This window comes from Neofelis nebulosa, chromosome 2 (assembly GCF_028018385.1).
Source record: "Neofelis nebulosa isolate mNeoNeb1 chromosome 2, mNeoNeb1.pri, whole genome shotgun sequence".
In the NCBI taxonomy this organism is placed as follows: Eukaryota; Metazoa; Chordata; class Mammalia; order Carnivora; family Felidae; genus Neofelis; species Neofelis nebulosa.
In genome coordinates, this window is record NC_080783.1 from 141,841,892 (window position 1) to 141,868,812 (window position 26,921).

The 26,921-nt window shown below is 35.9% G+C and overlaps 1 protein-coding gene across 6 annotated transcripts in view; it reads right to left on the minus strand.

Annotated features, from left to right (window-relative positions):
- The window catches only part of ABCD3 (ATP binding cassette subfamily D member 3), a 113,141-nt gene that overhangs the window by 17,942 nt on the left and 68,278 nt on the right, over window positions 1-26,921 (minus strand). For 5 of the 6 annotated variants that reach the window (XM_058716492.1, XM_058716495.1, XM_058716494.1 and 2 more), the window contains 14 exons: window positions 25,681-25,779; window positions 21,744-21,832; window positions 14,900-14,969; window positions 13,475-13,572; window positions 13,006-13,129; window positions 12,408-12,464; window positions 10,320-10,462; window positions 6,885-6,954; window positions 4,507-4,576; window positions 4,320-4,417; window positions 4,112-4,203; window positions 2,440-2,531; window positions 2,283-2,358; window positions 2,093-2,156 (listed from right to left, as the gene is read on the minus strand). In XM_058716492.1, coding sequence (XP_058572475.1) covers window positions 2,093-2,156; window positions 2,283-2,358; window positions 2,440-2,531; window positions 4,112-4,203; window positions 4,320-4,417; window positions 4,507-4,576; window positions 6,885-6,954; window positions 10,320-10,462; window positions 12,408-12,464; window positions 13,006-13,129; window positions 13,475-13,572; window positions 14,900-14,969; window positions 21,744-21,832; window positions 25,681-25,779 — 1,242 coding nt within the window. The remainder of the gene's footprint in view (window positions 1-2,092; window positions 2,157-2,282; window positions 2,359-2,439; window positions 2,532-4,111; window positions 4,204-4,319; window positions 4,418-4,506; window positions 4,577-6,884; window positions 6,955-10,319; window positions 10,463-12,407; window positions 12,465-13,005; window positions 13,130-13,474; window positions 13,573-14,899; window positions 14,970-21,743; window positions 21,833-25,680; window positions 25,780-26,921) is intronic. The other variant, XM_058716498.1, reaches the window with a different exon arrangement.

The following is a 26,921-nucleotide window of genomic DNA, read 5'->3' on the forward strand; positions in this document are numbered from 1 at the left end:
AGAAACAGTTTCCATTGGAAGAGAAAACAAAATAAGAATCAACAGGAGAGATCACAGGTCCTACAAAACATGGTCACAAAGTAACACACAAGCAGGGGCATAACTAGGGACTCAAAAGACTTTCCAAGTGAAACCAAAATAAGAGCAAAAAGTAACGGTCTTTCTGAGACTATAAAAGTGAAGCTATAGGCACTAGCCAGAAGTTTATTAAATCCAAACATAGGGACTTTAAAAAGAAGGGCTTCAGGACTAAAAGGAGAGTGACACCTTTAGCATGATACCCATGTGACAAAGTAGGCAATACCTCAGACAATAATCGGGATCTTTTCTATTCCGTGTATCTGTACGTATAGATCCCAAATCCATTCTCACTATGCTTACTCAAGTATACATCTGTATTGTTGGTGTAATCTATTTCTGCATCAAGACAAAGTGAGGGAAAGTGGGAGAAAGGGCCAAGAGGATTCTTCACTGGAGAAATCCTATGGCCCTCCTTCACCCTGGTGTAACAAAAATGGGGTTCTGAGCTCTTCTTTATCCCTGAAATCAAGCCAGGTAGGTGGCTACCTACTATGCCAAGGGAGCACACCACAATGACTGGCACACCGAGAATTAAATGAGACACTTCTGGGATACTTGGGAGTCATTCATTATTTACCAATTATATTTACACTTTCCCTATGTATTCTTGTGTTTCCTGGCTTGAAAATAAATATGGTAATATATAATACTCATTGTCAAATAAGTTGAAAGTACTTTGCATAGCTAACATTTTTCATTTTTATAGTTCCTTAAAAAGAAAGTGGGGACGTACTTAAAAAATATACATTACTAACAGGAACAAAATCGAAGACTTGCTGAAGATTATAACAATTGCAAAACAAATCCAGTAATGATACTTATTTTATCAACTATCAGACATTTCTTTTTTATTACTATTTTAATGTTTATTTATTTTTGAGAGGGAGACAGAGAGAGAAAGTGAGAGGCGGGGAGGGGCAGAGAGAGGGAGACACAGAATCTGAAGCAGGTTCCAGGCTCTGAGCTGACAGCACAGAGCCCGATGCAGGGCTTGAACTCACGAACCATGAGATCATGACCTGAGCCGCAGTCAGACACTTAACCGACTGAGCCACCCAGGGGCCCCAACTATCAGACATTTCTAAAGTGAAAGTAGTTGAAAAGACGCTCCACATAAAACAAATTATAGAAGGCCACTCATGTAGGCATGTGGAGAAGAATTCTAGAGCTGTGCTGTCCAATATGGTAGCCACTAGGTCAGTCACGTGTAGCTATTTAAGATCTAACTTATTAAAATTAAATTTTAAGTGTGGCTACTATATTGGACAAAGCAAACATGGCACATTTCCATCACTGCAGACGGTTCAATGGGACAGTGTTGTTCTAGAGAAATGATATCTAGACCTGGGGAGACAGCCTCCATGATAGGAATTTGTTACTAATCAACAAGATTTTCAGATCTGAACTATTCATAAAGTCGTAACAGACATATAACCTAATAGTTATAGTTCCTCAGGTCTGGGAATGTCTTATAAATCACAAAACTACACATCTTTGCTTCTTTTTAATGGCGTCTGCTATATCCCCACTTGATTAACAGACCACACTGACTCAGCAGCACTATTCACTTGGCATGAGATGTTACTGCAGTGCTACTGTGCTGCTCTTCCATGTTTTCAGTTATAACAAATTCTGTATTTTGTTTGTATAGGTATAGACCCTCCTGCACGGTCAAAACAATACCATAGTTTTTTTAACTTAGAATAAAATTATATTGCATGTTTAAATACTCATTCCTCACCAGGGATTACAAGTAACTATACCTTCTATCGCTTTCTTGAGACAGACTTCATTTGCAAAAGATTTTTTCATAGTAATATAGGAAACTTTAAAGTTCTGACAATTAAGAAAAATAGATTTCTAAGTGTTTCAAAGACTTACTTTTTAAAACAATTTTGCGGATTCAGAGACTAAGACAAGCCTTACAGTTATTTTAAATATTCAGAAAACAGTTTTCCATTTCACTTTCTGAATCTGATCTAAGCTTTTATACAATCATTTAAAAACTTACTTCAAAATTAAGGTCTTGAATCAAGATATCTCCGTTTGGCGTTGCTAAAGGAACATGATCAAATCTACAGAGGAAATTGATAAAAAAAATTAAAATTTTACATTAAATACTAAGCAAATGCAGCTGAAAGAGAAAGGCTATTATGCAGTTAGCAAATGTTTATGGTGCTAAAGAACTTTTCAATACATACTTTATAATGTTATCAGCATTGAAGATCTCTCCAGCACCAGGTATCAAGGGAATGACTTGTGCTCCTTCTTCAATACCTTAAGTGGAAAATAAGTATTAAAGCACCACATTATGTCAGCCAAAATTTAAACTACATGGCCCAGTGCATTCATATTTACCCCTTTCCTGTTGTGAGACCATGGTGCGTTCATATTTGCCTTGATTTAAATCCTTCAGTACTTGCATTAATTCTGTAATCCGAGCAGTAAAACTAAAAAAAAAACACACACACAAAAAAAAGTCCTAATGAAAACTCCAAAGGCCATCATATCTCTATTATTTTTGTTATTTATTTGAGATGTAACGACATATGACATTGTGTAAGTTCAAGACTTATTAAAACTGAACTCGTTTCCAAAATTATAATTTAGTTTAAATAACCTAAAAGAAGAAGTCTTATCATCAGAAAGTATGAGCGCTAATAGTGTATGCATGCTTTATTATGTTTCAGTAGGACAACAGGAACAGGATAAGGGAAGAGGTTTCATAGGATCCCCACCTCAACACATAGTTACTTCTTTTAACAGGTGAGACAAGAAAGTTGTATGCCACTAGAATTTTAAGGAAGTTTCTAGTAGATACTAGACTAGTAGTAGACTAAGGACTAGTACTAGTGCATTCCTTAGACATAGGAAGTATGGACCGAGTTCCTGCTAGAATGAGCTACAATGCCAAGTATAGTTAGCTTCTCCGTCTGAGGAAGGCATTTATTACAAGTATGCCAAAATGCCTGCTACCTTCCTATAAACATGGACAAATACGGAAGATTCCTCTCTTTCCTACTTCAAAAGGGAGAAAAGATGAAGTGTTAATATTAGCTGGAAATCACTGTGGCAATAGAGAGAAATCAAAGCTAATGCCAAGACATTGAGGAAATAAAAATAACACGATGGTCAAAGAGAAAGCAATCTGCATCAAAGAATCAAAAGAGTGAAAATCAAGCAGAAACCTTCCAAAGGAACAGAAGCACCCCATCTACCATGAACCATAAAGACATGAGAAAAGTTATTAACAAGCAAGAAGAGTGTCCGCATTCTCAAGAGAAACAGACTCCTCATAGCAGTAGACAATCTCCTCTATCTTGCAATGAAGCCCTAAACTGCCATAGAAGATAAGGAAGAATAAAGAAGAAACATGCGGATGGGTCACAGGTCTGGGAAGGATCCGATGTGATCCAGTTTCTTCAGAAGTACTTTACATGATGGTGTTTTTTACACCATACCAAGCCCTTTATATTAGAGCTTAAAATACTGAAATATTTAATTCCATTTTATGGTCTAAGAACAATTTCACCTAACAGTATGACCATATTTACAACTGCAGCCACAGACACCACGAAGTGACTTTTTACTTTTTACCCATTAAAATCAACTTCATCTGTGTTTATCCTTTGCTAGGTTGCCAGTAACAAGACCTATGGGGAAAAAAAGTACAGAGGAGGACAAAAAAGTTCAAATGCAAAAATTCTCTTCATTAACTTAATTTTCTGTAAATTAAGAAAAGACTGCCATGACTTAACATTTCCCAACTTATCGAATACTAGTGTCCGTAGAGCAGACAGCTTAAGAACCACTAACCTGGTTGAAGGCTCAAAACAGCTGTCTTAAGCAAACATGAAAAGTTTACTATTAGAGAAAAATCTTCTCTAAAGGTCCTAAATCAGCTTCCAGGAGTAGGAAACGGGACTTCAGTTGCCCCTTATCTTAACCTCAACTGGGCACAATCATTAAGTATTACACAGTTTTAAAACTTCTCTGCAACTGTTTGTTCATCATTACTAATCTTACTTACCCGGCCAATCTCGTCATCTCACGGCCAGCCAAAACTATCCGACCCAGAGCTTGAGACATTCGCAAAAGCATTCTTCCACTTTGGTAGTAATCCTTAAAAAGAAATAAATACTGGTTTTCACTTATGTTTCTAAGACTAAAAAGCAGCTTTTATTTGTTTTTAAATTGAAATTTTCCATTTATTATGACAACAGTTACTAATACTTTACCTCTAGAAGTTCTGAATGTGTACTCTTGACATGTCGAGGATGAGACAAATCTAGGAAAGGACGACTGACAACCAGGTAACCAACAACAGTGGCAAGATCTGACACAAAACAGTTAGGATTGAAACATTAATAACACTTCACTTTTTCCACAAATCTCATTCCACTATCCATTTCAAAGCATACTTACATTTGGCAATTATGCTATCAATGAAGCCCATAGAAAACCGAAACAAAATGAAATTATGTAGGTGCTCCACCTGGCAGAAGCAAAAACAAAAAATATATATATATTGTACGTATATAAAAATATGAATCTACCCTAAAAATAAAAAAATTATAAGATTTATTCCATGAATATTTAGAGTGCCTACGATCTCTGATTACACTGTACATCACATTTTCTTGAGCACAGTGCTGATCAGAGTAGATGCCACAAAAATACTCTATGAAACCATTTTTATGCAAACAGAATGGAAATCACATATAAATGATAATGTGGTATTATTTGCATATAATATTGTATTCAGAATATGGTCAGATACATATATGCTGAAAATGATCAATAACTAAAACAACAACAACAAAACAGAAGGATGAGCTAATTTAGGTAAAACACTAGCTGCTTAGATTGGCACTCAGTGCTTTGCTTTAGTTGGAGACATCTGGTCTATGCTTTCTCTGAGAATCATATTACACTGCATCTGAACCAAGTGCTAATGTAATCAATGCTGTGCAGCCCTAGTCTGTAGCTTTAATCTCAGTTAAATGCAGTACCTTAAAATAACAAATCTAAAAATGTTTTGTATTCTGCCTTTTTATCAGATTATTCAAGGCCCTGCATGATCTGGCACTGGGCTCTATCCTAAATTTAATCTAAGCTGCTCCTCCTCTCTGAGTTCCAGAAATACTGGTTCCTCAAACATGTTCCTGTCTTAAGGCTTTCCTTCTGTTGTTCTCTTGGCCAGGAATACCATCTTCCTTGATATTTCTATTCTGTGACTAACTTGCTCACTCCATGCATGTCAGGGTGGCTTACTCTTACTACCTCTTGTGAAAGTACAATGACTGGAACATTTATTCACCAAATGCCATGTGTTATATGCTATGCTCAATGCTGGAGATACAACAGTGAATAAAACAGACAAGGTCCCTGAGCTCATGGAGTTTACATCCTCATGAAAGAGACAAACTAGAAAACAAGTAAGATAAATATAAATTGCAATATATGCTCTTAAAGAAACAGATCGTTAAATCGGGAACGCCATTTCACATAGACTAACCAGAGAAGGCAAAGCCACAATAAGCTGTTAACTTTGGGGCTAAAATCTAAGGATAAGAATAAGCAACCCAGGTAAAGAGTGAGCTGGTGAACAGCAGCAGTTCCCTGGAAAATTACCCTAAATGCATTTTATCAGTAAGCACTATCAAAGTTCAGTCACATTAAATATAAGTAAGGCAAAAATCCAATTTCTGAAATAAGGAATTTAAAATGACTTTCTTTAACCTTTTTAAATCACTCCAAATATACACTTAATTTCACAAACTTCCACTTAAATGTAAGCTCCTTACAGGCAGGATTTTGTATGTCACGTCCACAAAATTACCAGCACCTGGAACAAGCAAGCATGGGCACCTAGATGGCACTCAGTATCTTTTATTTTTTTTTATTTTTTTAAAAATTTTTTTTTTCAACGTTTTTTATTTTATTTTTTTGGGACAGAGAGAGACAGAGCATGAACGGGGGAGGGGCAGAGAGAGAGGGAGACACAGAATCAGAAACAGGCTCCAGGCTCCGAGCCATCAGCCCAGAGCCTGACGCGGGGCTCGAACTCACAGACCGCGAGATCGTGACCTGGCTGAAGTCGGACGCTTAACCGACTGCGCCACCCAGGCGCCCCATGCACTCAGTATCTTTTAAATGAATGAATAAAATTCCTTGAATTCAAATTTTCCAAATGGCAAGAAAAGAACCGATGTATGTACAGTTTTCACAAGAAACAATGTTTGGAACCCTAAATCAAGTGTCAACCAACTATATGGCCCAAAGTACAAATGCAGCCTGCCACGTATTTTTGTAAATAAAGTATTATTGGAACACAGTCACACTCACTCATTTACAGAGAGTGTAGAGTTACTTTTGAAGGGCAGAGCTGAATAGGTACAACACAGACCATACGGTCTAAGAAGCCTAAGCTACAGATCCACTATCTTGTCTTTTACAGAACAGTTTGCCGACCCCTATTCTAAATAATAATCATCATAATAATATCTTCAAGAATGCTACAGAAACCAAAGAGTTTATCTTTAAATAAGACGCCTGTGCATCTCTAAAAATACACTGACAATTATTTTAATGAATAAATAATGTTTCTAACGGGAGGCTTAATACACTAATAGGATAGTTTTTATTCTTATATTTTTTATGAAAATACAGCATAAAAATACTTCATAGCTGTTTAAAAATGAATAGCTTAAGGATTAAAGATATATACCTATAGATACAGATAGTCACGGGCCAAAAATAATCTTTCCATAAATACACGAGCCTCAAGCATGTTATCTTACCAGTTTTCGGAAGACTGAGTGGATTGTCTGCTTTTCTCTCTTATTTCCATTGTAAAAGGCAATTTCTTCACTATTAAAGAAAATAATTTAGTAATTAATTTTAATATTATCTATGCCTGAAAAACAACTGAAATAGAGTATTTGATGACTGAATATTTTATTGATATGGACATTTAGGGGGTGCCTGGGTGGCTCAGCAGGTTAAGCATATGACTTCGGCTCAGGTCATGATCTCCTCACGGTTTGTGAGTTCGAGACCCGCGTTGGGCTCCATGCTGATGGCTCAGAGCCTGGAGCCTGCTTCAGATTCTGTAGCTCCCTCTCTCTACCCCTTCCCCACTCATGCTCTGTCTCTGTCTCTCAAATATAAATAAACATTAAAAAAAAAAACTTCAGTGGACACTTAAGACTATAGGCTTAATGGGTGTGTCTTGCCACAGTTCTGTGCTGGAGATCCTGCTCCAAGCTCAGCTGACCAGAGAGCACAGGAACACACACCTAACCGGATCACAGACTGAACTGCAGCCATATGTTGCATATGCCACCCGTAGCCTGGTTGGAAAAGATGCGCCGGGTGAGTCCTCAGAAATTTAATTAATTTCTTTAATAAAAAATAAGAAGGAAGCTGCTATGATATATAGGAAAGCAGGGCTGGGACAGCCATTATAGATGACAAATGGAGTATAGACCCTACACACAGGAGGGAGAGGATAAATAACAGGTAGAAGAAGCTACTGAGCGATGCCATGACATACAGCCTTTGAAAGACTGAAAAGCAAACCAACTCCAAATGATTTCACATTGCCAGCTTCCAGGAGGCCCAGCTGAACAGTCATTCTTATTCTGGGAACCCCACCATTTCCTCACAACAACTCTCCTTTTCTTGAGCTGGACTGAATGGGTCCATAAGGGCCACAAGAATCTTGACTAGAAGAAAAAAGGCATTCTTACGGATGAAGAAAGGTAAAGTGCAGTTAAGAAAATCTGTTGTCATACAGCTAGCAAGTCAAGCAGATAAGATTGTAAACCATACCTGACCCTCAAGTCTAGTCTTCCCATACATCAGTATGATGTAAACATTCCCAGAAAAGTAGCTCTTACAGCAGAGAAAAGTAAAGATTTACATAGGAGTCTAAGGGCAGAGTTGAAAAGCCTTCAATAAACACCCAATATTTCCTTAAAGTCTCTTTCTCCCTTGAAAATTTATGTGAATTGCATATTCTACTCCAAAATGTACCTGCATTCTTCCCATTATAAAAACAAGGTAGCTCTTGCCTCAGCCCCTTCAAGTAAAATTAACTTCGTATAAAAATGAATCACGTTTGACCTGTGTTTCACCATTTCCTTGACACAATCATATAGAGCCCCAGGGTATCAGAGTTCCAGTTTAAAAACAATTCTATACCTATAATTAGTTTCTCGCTTCCTTCTACCTCCTCTGCACATTTAAGCCCATGGAGGAAGATAAAGTAAACATTCCACTGAGTCATTTTAGCCCCAATCTAAAACCTGAAAGGGCAAAAACATCCTAGAATACTATGGCTGGGCATCTACCATTAATTCTCTTCCACATCCTTCTTCCTAAGAGAACTCCAATTTTCTTAGTTACCTATCTACAAGGAATGAGTTCCATTTGGTCTCAGGCAATCACTTTACTGTGACTGCTTCAGACATGGGTAAGTGATAATTCTGGTCAATGAGAGGTGAAACAAAGTCAGCCATGGGACTTCCGGGAAAGTTTTCCTGCTCTCATGAAGAGATGGCCTGTTCTGATTTCTGGACTTTTTACAGGGGAGGAGTGCTGGTGACATCTGGAACTGCTTCGTCATCTTGTAATCACAAGAAAACTTAGGCTGAGGAAAAGAGGAACGTACAAAGGAAGGCTGAGCCAAGAGAACATAAAAGAAGAGCCAGAGCCCTGATCATGCTGTGCCTGGAACAGGCATCTTATGAGTTCTTATGTCAAGTAGTAAATGTCCTTATTGTTACAGCCAGAATCAGGGTTTTCTGTTTCTTGTAAAAGAAAGCATTCTAGCTGATACCATCTTCCATTCACTTGGTAAATCACCTCTCTACTCAACCAATCATCTATTCCTCAGCCTCCCTACAGCACAAAATTCTATTTAACATTGGTACCATTTTAGCGATGCAAGGAAATAAAGGAAGAGGGAATTATTAAAAGAGTAATATTTTAAAAATATTTTTATTTATTTATTTATTTTGAGAAAGAGAGAGAGAGAGAGAGAGAGAGAGAGAGAGAGAGAGAGAGAGAGAGAGAAAGCAGAGGAGGGGCAGAGAAAGAGAGGGACAAAGAGAGAATCCCAAGCAGGCTCCACACTGTCAGCGCAGAGCCTGACCAGGGCTCAAGCCCACGAACCGTGAGATCATAACCTGAACTGAAGTCAAGAGTCAGACGCTTAACCAACTGAGCCACCCAGGTGCCCCTAAAAAAAGTATTTTGAATAAGTCTGTAAATGCTTATGGGGTACTAAATAAAGATCAGGATTCTCAAAATGAGGTAAGGTTGACAGATTAATACATACATACATTAATACATGAGAAAATTTACTGAGTACAAACTACATATCAAAACCTGTGCTGGAAGCTTTGTATATATTTCATATTTAATCCTCACAACAGCCCTATATTATCTATCATAAACAAGAAAAGTGAAGCTATAACTAACTTGCCGAAAGTTGTATAATATATAACTGGTAAATGGAGGAGGCAGATTTTGAAACTAGTCAGGCTGGCTCCAAAGCCTAATACTTTTTCTTCCTATTTTGGAAACTATCTGGAAAATAGGAAAATAGAGACAGATGCAGGAAAACTGAATTACTAAGAATTCCAAACAGTCTCAAAAGTATTTGTGGATAAGCTGAGATAGAACTTTCCTTGAAGAAGTATTGTAAGTAAATCAGAATTTGAATTATATTTTGAGCATGTTTAAAGTGAAATGAACAGAAAATTATGAAGAGGTGAACCAAGGATACTACACAGTTAAGAAAAAGAGAAATGTGGAAGATTATTCTTGTATAAAACTGATTATCTTTCATAATGTATATTTTCAAAAGAGGGAAATTCACAAACACCATTTTAGTAACACTGTCTACCACACTTTTTGGAGTTAACTTATATGACATCAATATTCATAAAAACACATTTTTAATACAGCTAAATTCCTTCATTTTTTAATGATTATTATTATTTTTTAATGTTTGTTTATTTTTGAGAGAGAGAGAGCGGGAGCAGAGGAAGGGCAGAAAGAGAGGGGGACAGAGATCTAAAGCAGCCTCTGTGCTGACAGCACAGAGCCTGATGTGGGATTCGAACTCACGAACCATGAGATCATGACCTGAGCCAAAGTCGGATGCTTAACTGACTGGGTCACCCAGGTGCCCCACAGCTAAATTCCTTTAATACATTGCTCCTTACCTGTTGGTGATGAGCCGGGAATTAACGTATCTATACTCTCCCTCATACTTTTGCTCAGTTATTGTCATCTTACCAACGGGTCTTCTAAGTCGAGTTAGGAATAGCCCGGAAACAATCAAGTAGGCCATCATACTTGCTGGGCCCTATTATTATTGGAAGAGAGAATATACAAAGTTTAAGGATATCATAATACATTCACCGGATGCAACATGTACAATTTCTATAATTAGCTCCAGTGGCTTTGAGAAAAACTGCTCTTTTGGTTAATTTTTTCCCCTTAACTCTTTTTTGAGAAAGGACACACTGGGCATTTCATCCTTTTAACTACTCATCAAGTCTTCCTCCAACACTGTACGCTCTCCTGAATTTGTTCACCCAAAAATTCCTAATTGCAGTCTACACTCTTCCTATAGCATCTAAAACTCTTCTGATGAAACTCTTCCTGATATTCCCTTAAGATTCCACAGAAAGTCTCAGACCTCTTTTTTTTGCCTTCTCCTGGAATGTTAATATTCCCTGAGGTTTCTTCCTTAGATCTCTTCTCCCAAATTTTTATCTCTACCCCCATCACTCTTAAGAATCCAAGACAATATCTCCAAGTAAGTACCATACACTTAACACCTCACTACTCTGTAGGGCCTCAAGCAAAGTCCCCCAAGGCAGCTCTAATTGCCCTTCCCTCTACATCTTGCCTGCAGCTGCCACAGCTTGTAACTTGGGGAGTCCACATCACCCACTGACCAACCCAAGGGAGAAGCTTTAAGCTCACCTCTCCAAGTTCATCACAGGTACTCCCTCACTCCCACCTATATCGCATGTTCCGCCATGCTGAAAAAACAACTTCCTGAACACGCCATTCAATGAAGTTGTTCTTATGCCTGGCAAACCTGACATATCTAATGGATGCCTACTCATCCTCCTCAGAGAAGCTCAAATATCACCTCCAATTCTTCCGGACACTAAAGATTTTATTCAAACTTCTGTTACTGAACTTAGCACTTGACCTTATAATAATCTGAGTATCTATTCTGTTATTAGATTGTAAACCTTCTTCAGCAGGAACTGTGTCTTATTCATCTTTTTATCCTTACCACCTAACACAAGACGTGTGGACTATAATGTGTATTCAATATTTTTTTAATTAAATATGATTGATTCAATGCAGTTCAACAATTACTGCAAGAATGGGCAAAGGAAAGAACTAAAACATAGTTTCTACCTTTGAGAATCAGAATTGGATAACAGGGATACATGGAAAGATTATTTAAGTATAAAAATGTACTAAGTACCATAAAAACATTGGAACACACAGATGAGAGGCATTAGGCCTATTCACTTGCTTATAGTAAAAACAAACTAGAAGAATGATTAAACTTGGATCACAGCGTAGCAAAAAGTTAGTAAGGTAGATAAGAGAATTCAAATAAAAAACTACTTTCCCAGTATTCTGGAAAAAAAGCTAAATCCACTATAGAAATCATATATTCTCAACTACAAAATGTGTACATACACATGCACATATATATACAATGGCCACATTATTACATGGTTGTGTGATAAATATGTAACAATAATGTATTAAATGCCTAAAGTAATACTTCAGTGAGAATACTCAGAGAAAATCTAAAGGTCATTCTTACCAACACGAGTATCAGAAAGACAGGGTAATAAGGCTCATGAGATAGTCAACCATTTACATTTTTATAAAATTATATATGATGTAATAAACAGTTATAGCCACTCTAAAGATATTTCTGACATTTTAACATTCAAGTTTCATATTAAAATGGCTGCCTCCAAATCTCTTCTTATTTAGCCATTACTTTACAACAGTAAGTACATGTATGTCATTGTTAAAGCACTTCCGGTTATAAATGCCACAGAAACTTTCCAAGTATCTGCCTTAAGGAAAATTAAAACACCAAATTAGAATACTTTCTAAGTCTCTAGTACAGTATGAGTTTATAAACTAGACTTTATTAGGTACATGTCATAAAAGCACATTCTTTGAGATATATAAAAACTCCTACAAACACTCCAGCTATTTACAACACCATATTAGAGCTATTTAAAAGAGATTAAACTCACCTGAGCTCCTATTGCACTTGTTAACTTGAAGATATACAAAACTATGTCTAAAAATGGCTGTAACGTAAATATTAGAAGGTAAGGAATTAAAAAGAACTGGAATGCATAGATATATAGCTAATACAACACAACAAATATAAAATACTATTCAACATTTAACACATATTTGTCAACACTTAGAGTTCCCACTATATATATAATGTACTATAACAGTATATAGATCAACAAATACATAAAAGAAACAGTTCTTGAAAACTTAAAATAGAGACAGCATGACCAATGTCTACTGACCGTCAAGTGGGAAAAACATGTATCACCTTCCAACAACTAAGGAAGCTCTACTGTGATAATTAACCATTAGTAACCCAGTAGTTTCTCAATGTAGTGTAAAGACACTGAATACAAGGACCTAAGATGGAACCCCAAATCTAGTACCACCTTTTCTGGTTTCTATATATCTGCACCTATAAAACAAAAGGCTCTTTCTACTTGTAATATTGTTTAATTCTATTACTTTATCAAAACATCCATGTGTTGAAATAATTGAATGAACCTATAATTTTCTGATAGTTTAAAAAAAGAAAATAAAGAAACTTACCTTACTAAGATTTGAATACAGATCAACTACACTGTTACAAAACTTTTCTACATCTTGTGTAAGCAGCTGGTCTGGATTGGCTATTCTGTTGTCCAGATTTCCCATTTTATAATATGTGAAAGCTCTATAATAGCAGTAAAAAAAATGACATTAAAACAAACAATCACATTTTAGCACATAGTGTAAATTCATAGAAACAGAAAAGTCAGGAGCTGGAAGAGTCCCTAAAGATTGTCCTAACTGATTTTAGAAACAAGGAAGAACATCCAGAGAGGGATGACTTGTCGATTAACGGAAAGGCCCGTAGGAGAGTCTAAATTACTGAGGGCTTTCCCTGTATGCTTCTGGGTCCAAGAGCAATTCCCTTGAAAAATATATTCAATACAAAGGAAAAACCTCTATATCTCAATATCATAAGCATTTCTATTCAATTTAAGCATTTTTAATACAAAAATAGGTTATCACTTACTGGAGATACTCCTCATAGAGGTATTTAGTTAGTCTTACGCGGAAGCACAGTTTGAGCTCATTTAACCCAAACTTCAAGAAGTTATTAACCAGAGAGATCTGAAACAAACAGATATGACTGGTTTCACTAAATTTCTACTTATAAAATTACAATTTATTTCTCTTTCACTGGGTATGTCCCTAAATCCTATGATTTTTTATTACCAACAGTCCAAACTGATGTACTTCAGTTCTGTTTTACTTAGAGTTTACAAAGATACAAAGACAATATGCTAAACCAAATGCAATTGGCTATACTATCGTGATATATTATTAAAACCTAACTTGACACTCAATTTTAGAATATGTTAGTATCATCAATTATGAGAAGCACCTTGCTACTTTTTTTGTAAACAAACAAAAATCCTAATCTGTCACCTTTGTATCCAATGTAAAGGAGTCCTGACATTTGCGTTTATATTTTGTTTCCTACTACAAGCACTGACAACCCTAGACAATGAAATTCTATTTTCATTTGCATGTTAAAAAAAAGTACTCTAAGTTTCACACCAACTAATACCATTTCCAGAGTATTTCTAGAGTCATCTTTATTTCTCTTTTCCATCATTATATTAAAATTAATAAATTAATTCTTCCACAGTTCCAAACTCATTTACATGAACATTTTCTCAAGAAAACACTGGCCGCCTACTGAATCTCAACCTTTTACTGATATCTATACTACTCAATTTCTTAAAGGTCTAAAAGCCATGTATGTATATTCCTCAAGCTTTATTAAATCTCTGACATATTTTCTGATTAACTGGATTTTACAATCTAGTTTTTTTCACTGATATATTGATATTAAAATTCTTATAGTGACAATAAAGAACCAAGCTAAGAAAATCACTTATGATTTAAACCAAACACTGACCTTTATTTTTAATATATAGATAATAAATTCCCATTTTAAACAAACAAACAAACAAACAAATAAATAAATCCAATTTAACTTAAACTACATCAGTGGTTCAAGTTACTATAAATGGCCTAAAGCAATGGTTCTCAACCAGGGTGATTTTGCCACCGTGCCTACCCCCACCCCAGCCTCCATGGAACATATGGCAATGTCCAAGAGACATACTTGGTCATCAAAACTGGGGGAGGGGCACTACTACCATCAAGTGCAATGCTACTAAACATCAGAGATACCCTGGCCTAAAGGTTAAAAAAAAAAAACACACACACACACACACATCAATCCAATTTATTTTTCTATCTAGGATAAAGGTTTACATTGAAAGATTCTGCTGTAAGTTACAAAACTAAACTCGGAATAGGAACTTGCCATAAATCTTTAAAGTTAAGAAGTACAAACAAATCTTTGAAGATTTTAGTAAGATACAAATTTGTCCGTATGTAAAGATTTTTAAAGAATTACACTTACGAGAGGCATGGCAGCGATGAAGTTGAATAAGTATCTCTTGAAATCTTTCCTGCTACGACCAATGATACCACTGCAAACCACCACATGCAATGCATTAGTTGCAAAAGAAGCAATATTTCACACTAAAAACCTTGTAAAGCTCTAAAATTACTCTTGGAAATTTTTATTGACTCAAAAAAATCAATTAAGAAAAAAAGGTGCTGAAAAACATTTTCTTGCAAAAACATGTTTCTAACTTTTGAAATTTAATCATTTTACATAGGCTGCCTGAAATCCCTCTATAAATGGCAAAATCAAATACGAATAATTTCCTTAGTTCTTTCCTTAGTAAAAATGGCAATTTAAAAAAAGGCTTAAACTGCCACAAAAGGAGCTTAGATGGCAAAACAATTAACTTTATAGAGTCAGGAATGGGTTATTATGGATGAAATAAGCTAGTATTTCTTTGTTTTTAAATATTTTAATACCATGATTCTCATTTGTATGAACTAATTGCAGAGACAGACTAATGACAGATCAGCAAACTCACTGCAAAAGGTCAAGAGTAAATATTTTAAGCTTTCGTGGGCAGGAAGGTCTCTGTTCCAACTACTCAATTCTGCAATTGCAGAAGCAAAAAAAGCCAAGAATGAGACTGACTGTGTCCTAATAAAATTTTCCAAGGGAGATGGCAGTGGGATTTGTCCTGTGGAGGCTTGTTTGCTGACCCCAGGACTAAATGATAAATCAGAAAGTAGATTAGTGGGGTTCCTCAGAGCCTCAGGATGGTTTTGCAGAGGCTTCAGAGGTGTTAACACACTTAAACTAAACCAACTCTTCTTTTACGTTCATTTGTTTTACATATTTATCTGTTCTAAAAATATCCATTAAGAACTTATTCAAAGTAAGGGTTCCACTACTTTTTTGAAAACTATCATATAAGTAAAGGATCTCTGAGTACCTTATGTCTGTGATCTACTAAAATGATAGAACTTCTTTGGTCACACACTCTTTTCTCAAATAGTATTTATTAATATTCAAATATAAGTAAAATATATTTTGAAAAACAATGCACTAAATGATTTAACCTAGCTCCACGGGGACCTGGGTGGCTCAGTCAGTTAAGCATCTGACTCTTGATTTTGGCTTAGGTCATGATCTCAGTTTGTGGAATCAAGCCCAGAGTTGGGTTCCATGCTGACAGCACAGGGTCTGCTTGGGATTCTCTCTCTCTCTGCCCCTCTTCTGCTCTTTCAAAATAACCAGAAAAACAAAACAAAACAAAACCTAGCTCCACACCACAAAAAAATGATATGGTAATAATTTTATTTTTATGAGGGAATAGGTGAATAATGCCATGTAATGTTAACTGGTCTTTTAGAGCAAAAAAGTTGTATGGTCAAATAAATTTGGAAAATCTGAGCTAAACAAAGCTAGCAAATGTCTTTACAAAAGGTCTTCTCAAAGCTCTTACAGTATGACGTGTTGCACTGAAACTCTTTTAAGACAGTTCTATAGCGTGTAGCATCTCCTCTGTCATACGTAGACAGGACATACTTAGGGAAATGCTCCTTTAGACTGACAAAAAATTAATAGTCCAAATTTGATAGAAGTGCTAAACAATTTGTTTTTTAATTTTATGTTGAACTAGAAAAAGCTAAAATAGAATCATATAAAAATGTTTGTAGAAACAAGAAAATTAAAGGGGTGTCTGGGTGGCTTAGTCAGTTAAGCATCCGACTTCAGCTCAGGTCATGATCTGACCGTTCGTGAGTTCGAGCCCTGCGTCGGGCTCCGTGCTGACAGCTCTGAGCCTGGAGCCTGTTTTGTGTCTCCCTCTCTCTCTGCTCCTCCCCCACTCATGCTCTGTCTCTGTCTCTGTCTCTCTCTCTCTCTCAAAAATAAACATTAAAAAAAATTTTTTAAAAGAATATTAAAAACAAGAAGCAATTAAGACAGTACAAAAAGTTTAGAGGTTTAAATTAAAATGACTTGAACCAAACTTTACATAAAACCAAAGTGCTTTAGCTTTAGCCCAAGCTGTGAAACACACAAGATTATAAAACTTGGTAAAGCACATGCTATCATTCAGCAATGGTTTACCATTGGAGTAGCAGCTATAAATTTAAAAAATGGTTTCTTGAATAAAGCCTTATTTCTGCTTATTATTCCACTGCAAAGGAAAAATAATAATAAAGAATAATTTTACAGTTTATTTACATCATTATTACTTCCAAAACATTTAAGCCTTTTATAAATGATGATTTGGTGATTTTAAAATGCTGCCTGTAGCCTGGGTGAAAATAAAATATATCTTTATGATTCCACTATAGCAGCAACAAGGTATGAAGGATTCTCCTTCAAATCATGGAATTACCAGTCTCTACCTTAAAGAAGGAGTCTGTCCTGTTAAAATGTGCCCATACTCCAAAGCTTTTAGCCACTGCTAACAAATAAACATGTAAGGGATATTAAAATGCACATTAAGGACCATCATGAGTCTTTTTGAGACTCTTTTTTTTTTTTTTTAGGAGAAATACATGAATCTAAACCTCCGTGGCAGAGGCAAAAAGGAAAAGACAGATAAACCAATCTACAATGTGGCATTAGTACCGAGTTAGAGGAATGTGTTATTTTTCAAATAAAACTTTCATATTATGAATTCACATTTAAAGATGTTAAATTTAACCAAAGATCAAAGATCTCATACATAGAAGCTCAAAAATATTTATCAAGGAGAAAATTAACAATTAACTTTAAAATGGCCATTTCACAATTGATGAATATGGGTTAAGAGTGTAAGGAAGCTCCTTGCACTGTTCTTGCAACTCTTCTGTACGTTTAAATAGTATCAAAATAATATGTTATTTAGAAACCCTTAAGTAGTTTTGTTTTTCATTTTTTTTTTCTACATCTCAAAACTACATTTTAAAACTGAGTACCCAACAAATTGATTACTCTATCTAACAGAATTATAAGCTGGCTTATGCCAGATAATAATCTTCCTCCTGTCCATCATCACCAAATAATGTACGACCTACTCTTGGCAATGCATTTTCTCCAGGGCATTAAGTCTGTGAGAAAACTAGTATCAGTGTCTATTCAGTTAAAGTTGGAAATCCATAGTTTATAAGAGCAAATATTATTTTAGATTACAAAACGTGAAATCACAAAATGTAAATAAAAGGGGAAAAAAGTTTACGAAATAAACTACTTCTCCTATACTATACCAAGGTTGTGCAAGGTTATTTATATATAATATGTAACTTTCTACACAGATAGCTAATAAATTCATAGTGTATATAACCTGCACATTTTTTGCTGTAAGTATTTAACAATGCTGTAATTGGTGAGACTGTATTTTTATTAATAGATATGGCATTTAGATAATAAAGTCATCAAAGGAAAAACTATAAATTCTACAATCATGTAAAAGGGTATAAACCTCTTCTCTACGTTATACAAAAGACTCAAATTACTTAGGCACACAGCCCATATAAACAGAACTTAGCAATAAAATTGATCCTCCAAAGCTGATATGCTAGCAGCAATGAATAAACACTTATGTTTATGACAAACTTCTTAGAATTTTTTAGTGAATTCCTCACTAGGGTACACACACAAAAATGACCAGACTGTCTGTTTAAAACACTATTCAGGAAGACCAGACCGTCAATAAGCCCTCAACTTGGCTTCCTTCAGCCCTCACTTTTAAATGTGAATAGAGAGGCAAGAGTGACAGAGTTGCTAACATAAACAACAAAGATGAGAACAAAGGGCCAAGAAGGAAACAGAAACAATGCAGGGAGACAGGGAGAGAGTGAGAGTGACAGTGAGAGAGAAAAGACAGACAGACAGACAGACAGAGAGAGAGAGAGAGAAAGAGAAAGAAAAGGAAGGAAAGAAAGGAAGAAGGGAGGAAAGAAAGAAGGAAAGAAAGTCACACACTTGAAAGAATGACTGCTCTAAAAATGAACATCCATACAAAAAGATAACTCTTGGAAATAAAATTATGACAAATACAGATTCACTGGATGATACAGTAAAAGGAAATTTCCTTGAAAATGTCAGAGATGAAAACAGTAGAGAAATTATAAGAATCAGATGATCAGTCTAGGGTTCCAACACTCAAGTAATAAGGATTCCAGAAAAAAGGGAGAGAAAAAAATTTTTCAAAAGCACAAGAAAATATCTCAGAATGCAGAATGAGTTCCTCAAATTGAAAAAAAGCTCACCTACGGGGTGCGTGGGTGGCTCAGTCAATTAAGCATCTGGCTCTTGGTTTCAGCTCAGGTCATGATCTCACAGTTTGTGAGTTCGAACCCTGCATCAGGCTCTGTGCTGACAGCGCTTGGGACCTGCTTGGAATTCTCCCTCTCTCTCTGCCCCTTGCCTGTTCGCTCTGTCTCTTTCAAAAATAAATAAATACATTTTAAAGAAAGAAAGAAAAGAACCCACCTAGTGGGACACCTGGGTGGCTCAGTCACTTAAGCATCTGACTAGATCTCAGCTCAGGTCTTGATCTCAGGGTTGTGAGTTCAAGCCCCACCGTTAGACTCTGCGCTGGGCATGAAGCCTACCTGGGGAGGGGAGGGGAGGGGAGAAAAAGGCCCATCTAGTGCCCAGAACAATGAAAAAAAAAAATTCACAGCAATATTCAGTAAAATTCCCAAATACCAGCAATACATGAACAATAAAAAAATGATAATAAAAGCTTCCATAGGGACTTAAAATAGATGTACTGCCAAGGAAGGGCAATCTGCACAAGAATGGGCCTCCACACCCAACATGGCAGCTAGACCAGCAGTGTTTAACCATGGCTGCAAATTAGAATCACTGGGATGTTTCAAAAAGTAATGACTAATTGAATCAGAATATGTAGGGGTGAGCCCAGATATTATTCCTTCTCAAAATTCCCCAGATGATTCAAATCATCCTGCAACCAAGGTTGAGAACTACCAAGCTCTACAGAAGACAACAAACAGGTGATGTTTTCAAAATTCTAACAAAAAATGAATTCCAAGTTGGAATGCATTAAGAGCTAAATTATCAGTCAAGTTTAAGAGGAGAAGACAGACTATCAGATCTACAAGGAAGGCCTCAAAAATTTACTTCCCTGGTATCCTTTCTCAGAAAAAGACTGCACCTGCCAAAATGAGAAAGTAAACTAAGGAAGAGGGAGACAAAGGATTCAGAAAACAGGTTATTTAATACAAAAGAGAAAGATAAAGGAAATTCCCAAGGTCATGATAAAAGCAAATTCAAAAAGGACTGCTACTTAGTGAGCCTAAAGTGCAATCAATACTGAGTAGAGCAGGAAGACAAGAAATTGACAAGAGGTATGAGGCGCAGTGGAAATAGAGATAAAAATCAAATCCTGGTGTGCAGGACCATATTACAACACTGTAAAGATTTTACAGTTTGTCAGGAAGTCTGAGCCGAATTAGTAAGAAGTAGGCAAAGAACTAAGGCAAACAAACAAAAACTTGTGATTTTTAAATGCCAGGAAAAACAAAAAGTTGTACATAAAAGAAACTACCAAAGTGCAGCATGTAGCTCAGCGGTAAACAGTCAAAATCACGTAAACAATAAATTCGGACTTAACAATAAATAAGGTAGAACATGAGAGGGTGATCACGGGTAGGAGTATAAAAGAGCAAATTCTCATCTTCCAAAGTAGGAAATAAATGCATGTTCTCTAACACTGAAAAACCTAGGACAGTAACGTAAGTTACATTGAAACGCAGAGACAGAGATGAAATGGTAAAAACAAAAGAAAAGAAAAGAACTGACTCTGGGAGCGACAGTTAAAGTGGAAGAATGGGGCACAGGACTAGTGTGTTCATGACTAAGTCCAGTTCATGTACTCCTTTTTAAGCTGTTCACGTACTACTCTGATTAAAAGAAAAAGACAGGGGACTGACCACAGGTTTCAGGGAGACCTGTGTCGACTACAAGAGCCCACACAATTACGCATGTTCTAAGGCGCGTAGTTGGGGCTTTAGTCCTTTGCAAATGACTTTCTGTATTCTCCTAGAGAGATGAGTCAAAACAAGGGCACAAAGCATTCTTTCTCATCCTATAAATCCTGAGAAACAAATCGAGAAAGAAAAAAAAAAAAAAATCAACCCTTATTTCAAAATTTGGGAACATTAAAAAATTTTAAGTACTGTCATTCAAAATGAACGAATTAATTTAGATTAATTAAGTACTTTAAGAAATTCTCCGATAAAATATTGCACACTAGGAAATAGAATTCCAAGAAAAATATTTTACTCTGATGTTCAAATTGGTATCATAAGGAGTAAAATCTTTATTAAGATAAATGTTAACATCCCAGCTGTTACTGTTTTTAAATTCAAAATGATCACATGTAGTGATAATATACAGAAAGACTATATTGAAAAAAACATAATAAAGCACTAACTTCAAAAATTGAAGAAAATGTCTAAGAATTGTTTTCTTCTTTCCAGTAAACATTCTCAATGTGATTCCCTGAAATGCTCTGATCTTTTCCTCCAAATTATCTGATTAATTTCAAATATCCAACTTGGTGACTTTTTTAAACCCCTATTACAGCATTTAATACACTGCCTTTTAATTTGTTTATTTGTCCCGAGCCCTGTATAAACTGTCAGCTCTGCAGGGCTTGGTACAGGGTCTCTCCTGTTCACCAATATATCCCTATCACAGAGCAGCGTGGTGCCTGGCACATGGGAAACACTCATTTAAGTAAATGAACAAATACATCACCTGAGTTAAATATTTATATGTAATTTAGAATCTATTTCTTGCTTAAGATAATGTTATATAGGAGACAAATTAGTATTTTATACATATAGGAGGAAGGTGAATAGAAAAGTACCTTTCAATGAGTGTCCCATTTTGAATCATCCAAACATCACAGTATGTTCGAGACACCAGCATAACAGCAATAAGTATCAAGTAACCTGTCTAAAATAAACCAGGCACAGTAAATTAAATAAATGCATTTTTAAAGGTTAAAAGAAACATTATTTTGGTAAAGATTTTTGATTTCTAAATTCAGATCTTTATTCTAGCTTTAATACAGTAGCTGACATTTTACCTACAGGTAATTTTTAAATATAATTTTAAAAGAATTTAAAAATACAAATGAAAAAAGCCTTGAAATTATTTAATCTAACTCTGTCATCCAGAATTCAAAGTGAATCCCAGGCAGGTCAAACGACTTCCCTTCATACAATTAGCCAATAACAGAAGGTAGCAGAACTTAAATTACCTGAGGCACAGTGTATTATGATTGTCCTGTACTGTGAATATACAAGTGTAATAAAGAAAAAGGACAGTAACTGTTAATGTACAGTTAAATAACTAACACATATTAAAGGCTAAAAGTTTGCCTAATGGAATAAATTTGGTTCAATTTGTTAGAAAAATCTCTAATACTGCCCCTGCCCTCAATTTAGTTATTTACACATAAAATAAGAAATAAAATAAGATTTACATATAAAATAAGAAATAAAAAATAAGAAAACAGAGCATAGGAGACAAGTATATTTCCATCGCTTCATGTGATAAGTGGCAGGACAGGAAGGCCTGGGGTGGCAAAAGAGGGTTATGACATTAGGAACAAATCAAACAGACCAAGGAAAACAAAGGAGAGAATGAGGATTATGAGTAAAGAAAGATGAAGGATTTAATGGGAAACAGAAAATAGATTAAAACCGTATGAATAATGGTATTGCATATCCAGCAGAATTTACCAGTATTAAGCTACTGTAAGCCTCTAAGTAGAACAAAATGTGAAAAAGTGTCATTTAGGGGACATTACTTAAACAATGCTGTGGAAAACAGATCACCGAGGGGAAAAGATGAGAGACTGAGTGAGGAGTCAACTCTCTCTGCGAGATGAGAGCCTACCCTCCAACCTCCAACACACACACCATTCAAAGCTGACCCCACTTAAATCTTCTAAACTGGAGGAATAATGACAGTAACATAGAAGCTCAAGTCAGGGAAGAGGACATGTGGCAGCAGGGACATTTGTTGGATAATGTATTTAAAGTTAAAGATATGGAGTCGAGTGGCAACTGCAACTATTATTTATGTAACTTTTACAAAACAAATAGTTTTTTAAAAAGGTGAAGGTACTCAAAATACAGCACTTTCCGTGAAGACGAGGCAGGGAGTCATAAACACAGAACAACGAAACCACAAGAAAAGACAATGTCAAAGAAAGTCTGTGTAACTGAGCAGTGAAAGCTGCTACCCCAACATCTGCCAGAAAGCAAAGATACCATCTTCCTACACTCGCCACCATCTGAAAGTTAGGTATGCAACTGGCAACAGAAGAATCTCTTCATTTCAATAAACACTATGGGCAGATGTCACTTTAACTGTAATGCTAACTTTCAATTCAGATCTTAAACACAATTTCAATCCTAAATTAATCACTGACATATAAAGGAAACACTAGACAAAGATAGTTTCTTTTTTCCTTCATTTTATGCTCTTGGCTTAATTTTTCCCTGAAATAAGTACCCACCTGACTTGGCTCACTTTAGCAAAATCTGGCAAACTTTGATTACTGACACTCCTGAAGCACCTTTCTACAAAGAAGTCCTTAGAATCACTACTATTCCCACGGTTAATGGGTCTGTGAACATGTCATAAACTAAAGATCTGCACTGATTTAGGCAGTCCTTTACCTCATGATATAGATCAACTTCCATATATCCATATGCAGTATTATCATTTCTCTATTTCCTAAATCAGTTAGTCTCTCTATCCCTACTTCCAATCTCCTGTGATTTCTATGGGAGTTTACTTCACTTTGGTGAACTGGGGTTTAAACTTGGATTTTTATATTTCTCAAAGATAGTGTGCAAAATGACTCTGCAGCATGGCTAGGCCTAGACAAAGCTGCAAGGTTGGCCAATTTAGGCCCTTCTTATCTTCCTTACTAATTCCCGGAGACCCATCCAATGTCTCACATTCATTTTATGCTCAGCAAACCCTTGCTAAAAGGTCAAATAAGTACTGAACTGCTAACTCATAAGAGGGGAATATACAAATCTTTCCAGAGAAGTTTGTATTTGAAATAAGAATTCTTCAGTCATGTGGTTGGAGAATGAGAAAACTTCACAAGAAGATACTGAGCATTAAGCTACTTTTTATCAATATCTGTTTTTGCTGGGGTAGAGGGCAGGATGTCATAGACATGAGGTCATGAAAGCACAAGAGCACAGAGCCTGACTACAAAATAGCAAAGAATATTCTAAGCAGATGATACTGAAAGACAGGTCAAAGTCAGGTTGTGACTTACCCTACAAAACATTTAAAAATAAAGAAAGGAGCAGATTTAAAAAGTGTCAGTGTGATCTCATTTTTATTAAAATATGTACTATACACCAAAATAACAACAGAAGTTCTGAGAGGCTAATAGGTACCAAGAAGAAAAAAAATCTACCTGCATTTTCCAATTTTTCTTCAAGGAACATGCATTATCTCTATCTTATTTGGGGGAAAAAATGCTACTAAATTATTTTTTACAGTTGCATAACGGTGGAATCCACAAGCCACCATGCCAAAGTGAAGTAGAAAGAGCAAGTCCAGTGTGACGAAGGAATGTGCATTCTCTTTGGGGATTACAGTGCACTGGGAACTTCCTATCTTTTTCTTGCTATTCACAGATTATAAGGCTAATGGTTTTTAAAATGTGAACAATGGAAAACACGTTTCAAGAAAATAAATTTGGCAGAGAAGATAAAAAGGGGAGCTTCTTTGAAGTGAAACTAACTAAAGAACACTACAATATCCAGGTTAAGAATATTCAGAATGAAAAATGATCCAATCCCAGTGACTGAAAAGATGAATTATGGGAAAGAGAGTGAAAGGTAATGATATTTCTAGTGGTACAGACGGTGACTAAAGATGGAGAACACAGCATTATCTTATTTTTTAATCATTAAAAATACTCCTCAAATAATGATAAAGGTAATACTGATTAAAAGGGCAAAGGAAAAGATAATAAAAATTTATTCCTAGAACCAGCTCACTTACTGAAACTACTGGGAAAATTCATATATCATTTTGGGCATCTCAAAAACATATTTAATCAAATACAAAAGCATAACCCTCAAACATATTCCATCCATAAATCAATGTGACTTGTTAATATCTCAATGATATAAAAATGTTTGTCTTTCTAAATTTAATCTTGTTTTTATTAACAGAATTTAGCTATAAGAAAACAATACGGGGGCACTTGGGTGGCTCAGTTGGTTAAGCATCTGACTGAACTTCAGCACAGCTCATGGTCTCACGGTCATGGGATTAAGCCCCGTACCAGGCTCCTCCAAGATTGTTTAGGATATTCATTCTTTCTTTCTTTCTTTCTTTCTTTCTTTCTTTCTTTCTTTCTTTCTTTCTTTCTTTCTCTCTCTCTCTCTCTCTCTCTCTCTCCCCCCCCTCCCCTCTCGCTGCCCCTCCCCAGCTCAAGTGCACACGCACCCTCTCTTTCTCCCTCAAATTAATTAATTAAAAAATACAACACCATTTAAGGTAGCTGCAGTGAAGTACTCTATCTAGCATGTCACACAAAATATAATGAATATTTCATAAACAAGAGAAAACTATTTAAAAATTGGCACCAAACAACAAGAGTACTTACATGACAGGAGATGATTAAAAAAAAATTAAAATTTAGTAGGAGTCTTCATTACCTACACAGAAAACATCTGACCTGTAGAATAACAAAAGCTATTGGTCTGATCTCATGTAACCTCAAAAGTTAAACAATATAATTTCATAAGACTTACCTCTTTACAAAATGTTCTAGGGACCATGATTTTCAGAATCCGTGTGAGTCTTAAAAGAAACACCTTGTCCACCACAGCTCGCTCTTTTTTCCCCTCTTTCTACATTAAAACGAAAAAAGTTAAGATATTTATAACAAATAAGATTAAAGAATCACATTTCATCGAAGTCAGTAATAACAATTATCAAAATGGATATTGCATTCAGAGAGTGCAAACTTGCACTGCTCTTCAAACATGCTTTCAAGAAAATAAAATGTTATCAGAAACTGAATAAAGAAGTGAGAAGTTCTGGGCCACGGGAATATCTGGGAGAACACTGCAAGCAGAAGAAACAGCAAGTGTAAAATGCCAAGGTGAAAGCTCATTTAGTTGCTTGAGGAACAACGAAATGGCAATCTGGCTGGAACTAGAAGCATAGAAGCAAAGGACAGAAGCAGAAGATGAGATCAGAGAGACAGCTAAGAAATGGTCAAGTACTTACTATTATCCACTTCCTGATTAACAGTAGAATGTTTTTAAAATCCTGAACAGGAATTTTCCTGGTATTAATTACCGGGAACTTTTAGTTTCCTATATTTATCATTTAGCATTTCCAACATGCAATCTACCAACTCACTCTCTCTTCCTCGTAAACTCTAAGACAAGGTACCTTTACTCCTACAGCTCACATTCTAACAGGAGAAATACAGATAAAAATAAACCAATAAATTGTTACAGGTACACTAGGCAGGACCAGAAGAAAAAGACGGATTCAGCTAGGATGAAAGCAAGAGCTCTTTGGGGAGGTGACATTTAAGCTGCGACATAAAGTGAAGCCATGTGATAACTTTGGGACAGGAGGGTAGTCAAGCACAGGGAACACCAAACACAAAAACCCAGGGTTGAGAATTAAAATTAGTGCGTACACCGAAGAGCAAGAGTGTAGAAATGCTAAAGCAAAGAGAACAAAAATGAGAAAAGCTGAAGAGGTTGACATGGCCTGCAAAAGACAGACCCTTGAGGCCACAGTAAGGACTTAGAGTTTATTGCCAGTGTAGTGGGAAACCACTGAAGAAACTTAAGAGCAGTGATTAATCTTACCATCCTCAGACATTTCTTCTTTTAAGTGTTCGCAAGGATAAAGAAAATGTAAGATGAACTGGGTATGGTAGAGGCTATTTACTTTATTACCCCTGGACTGTTTGGAAGAATATACAGGAGAAACTTCCTGCAGTAGGCAACACACACCAGAAGGATCCCAT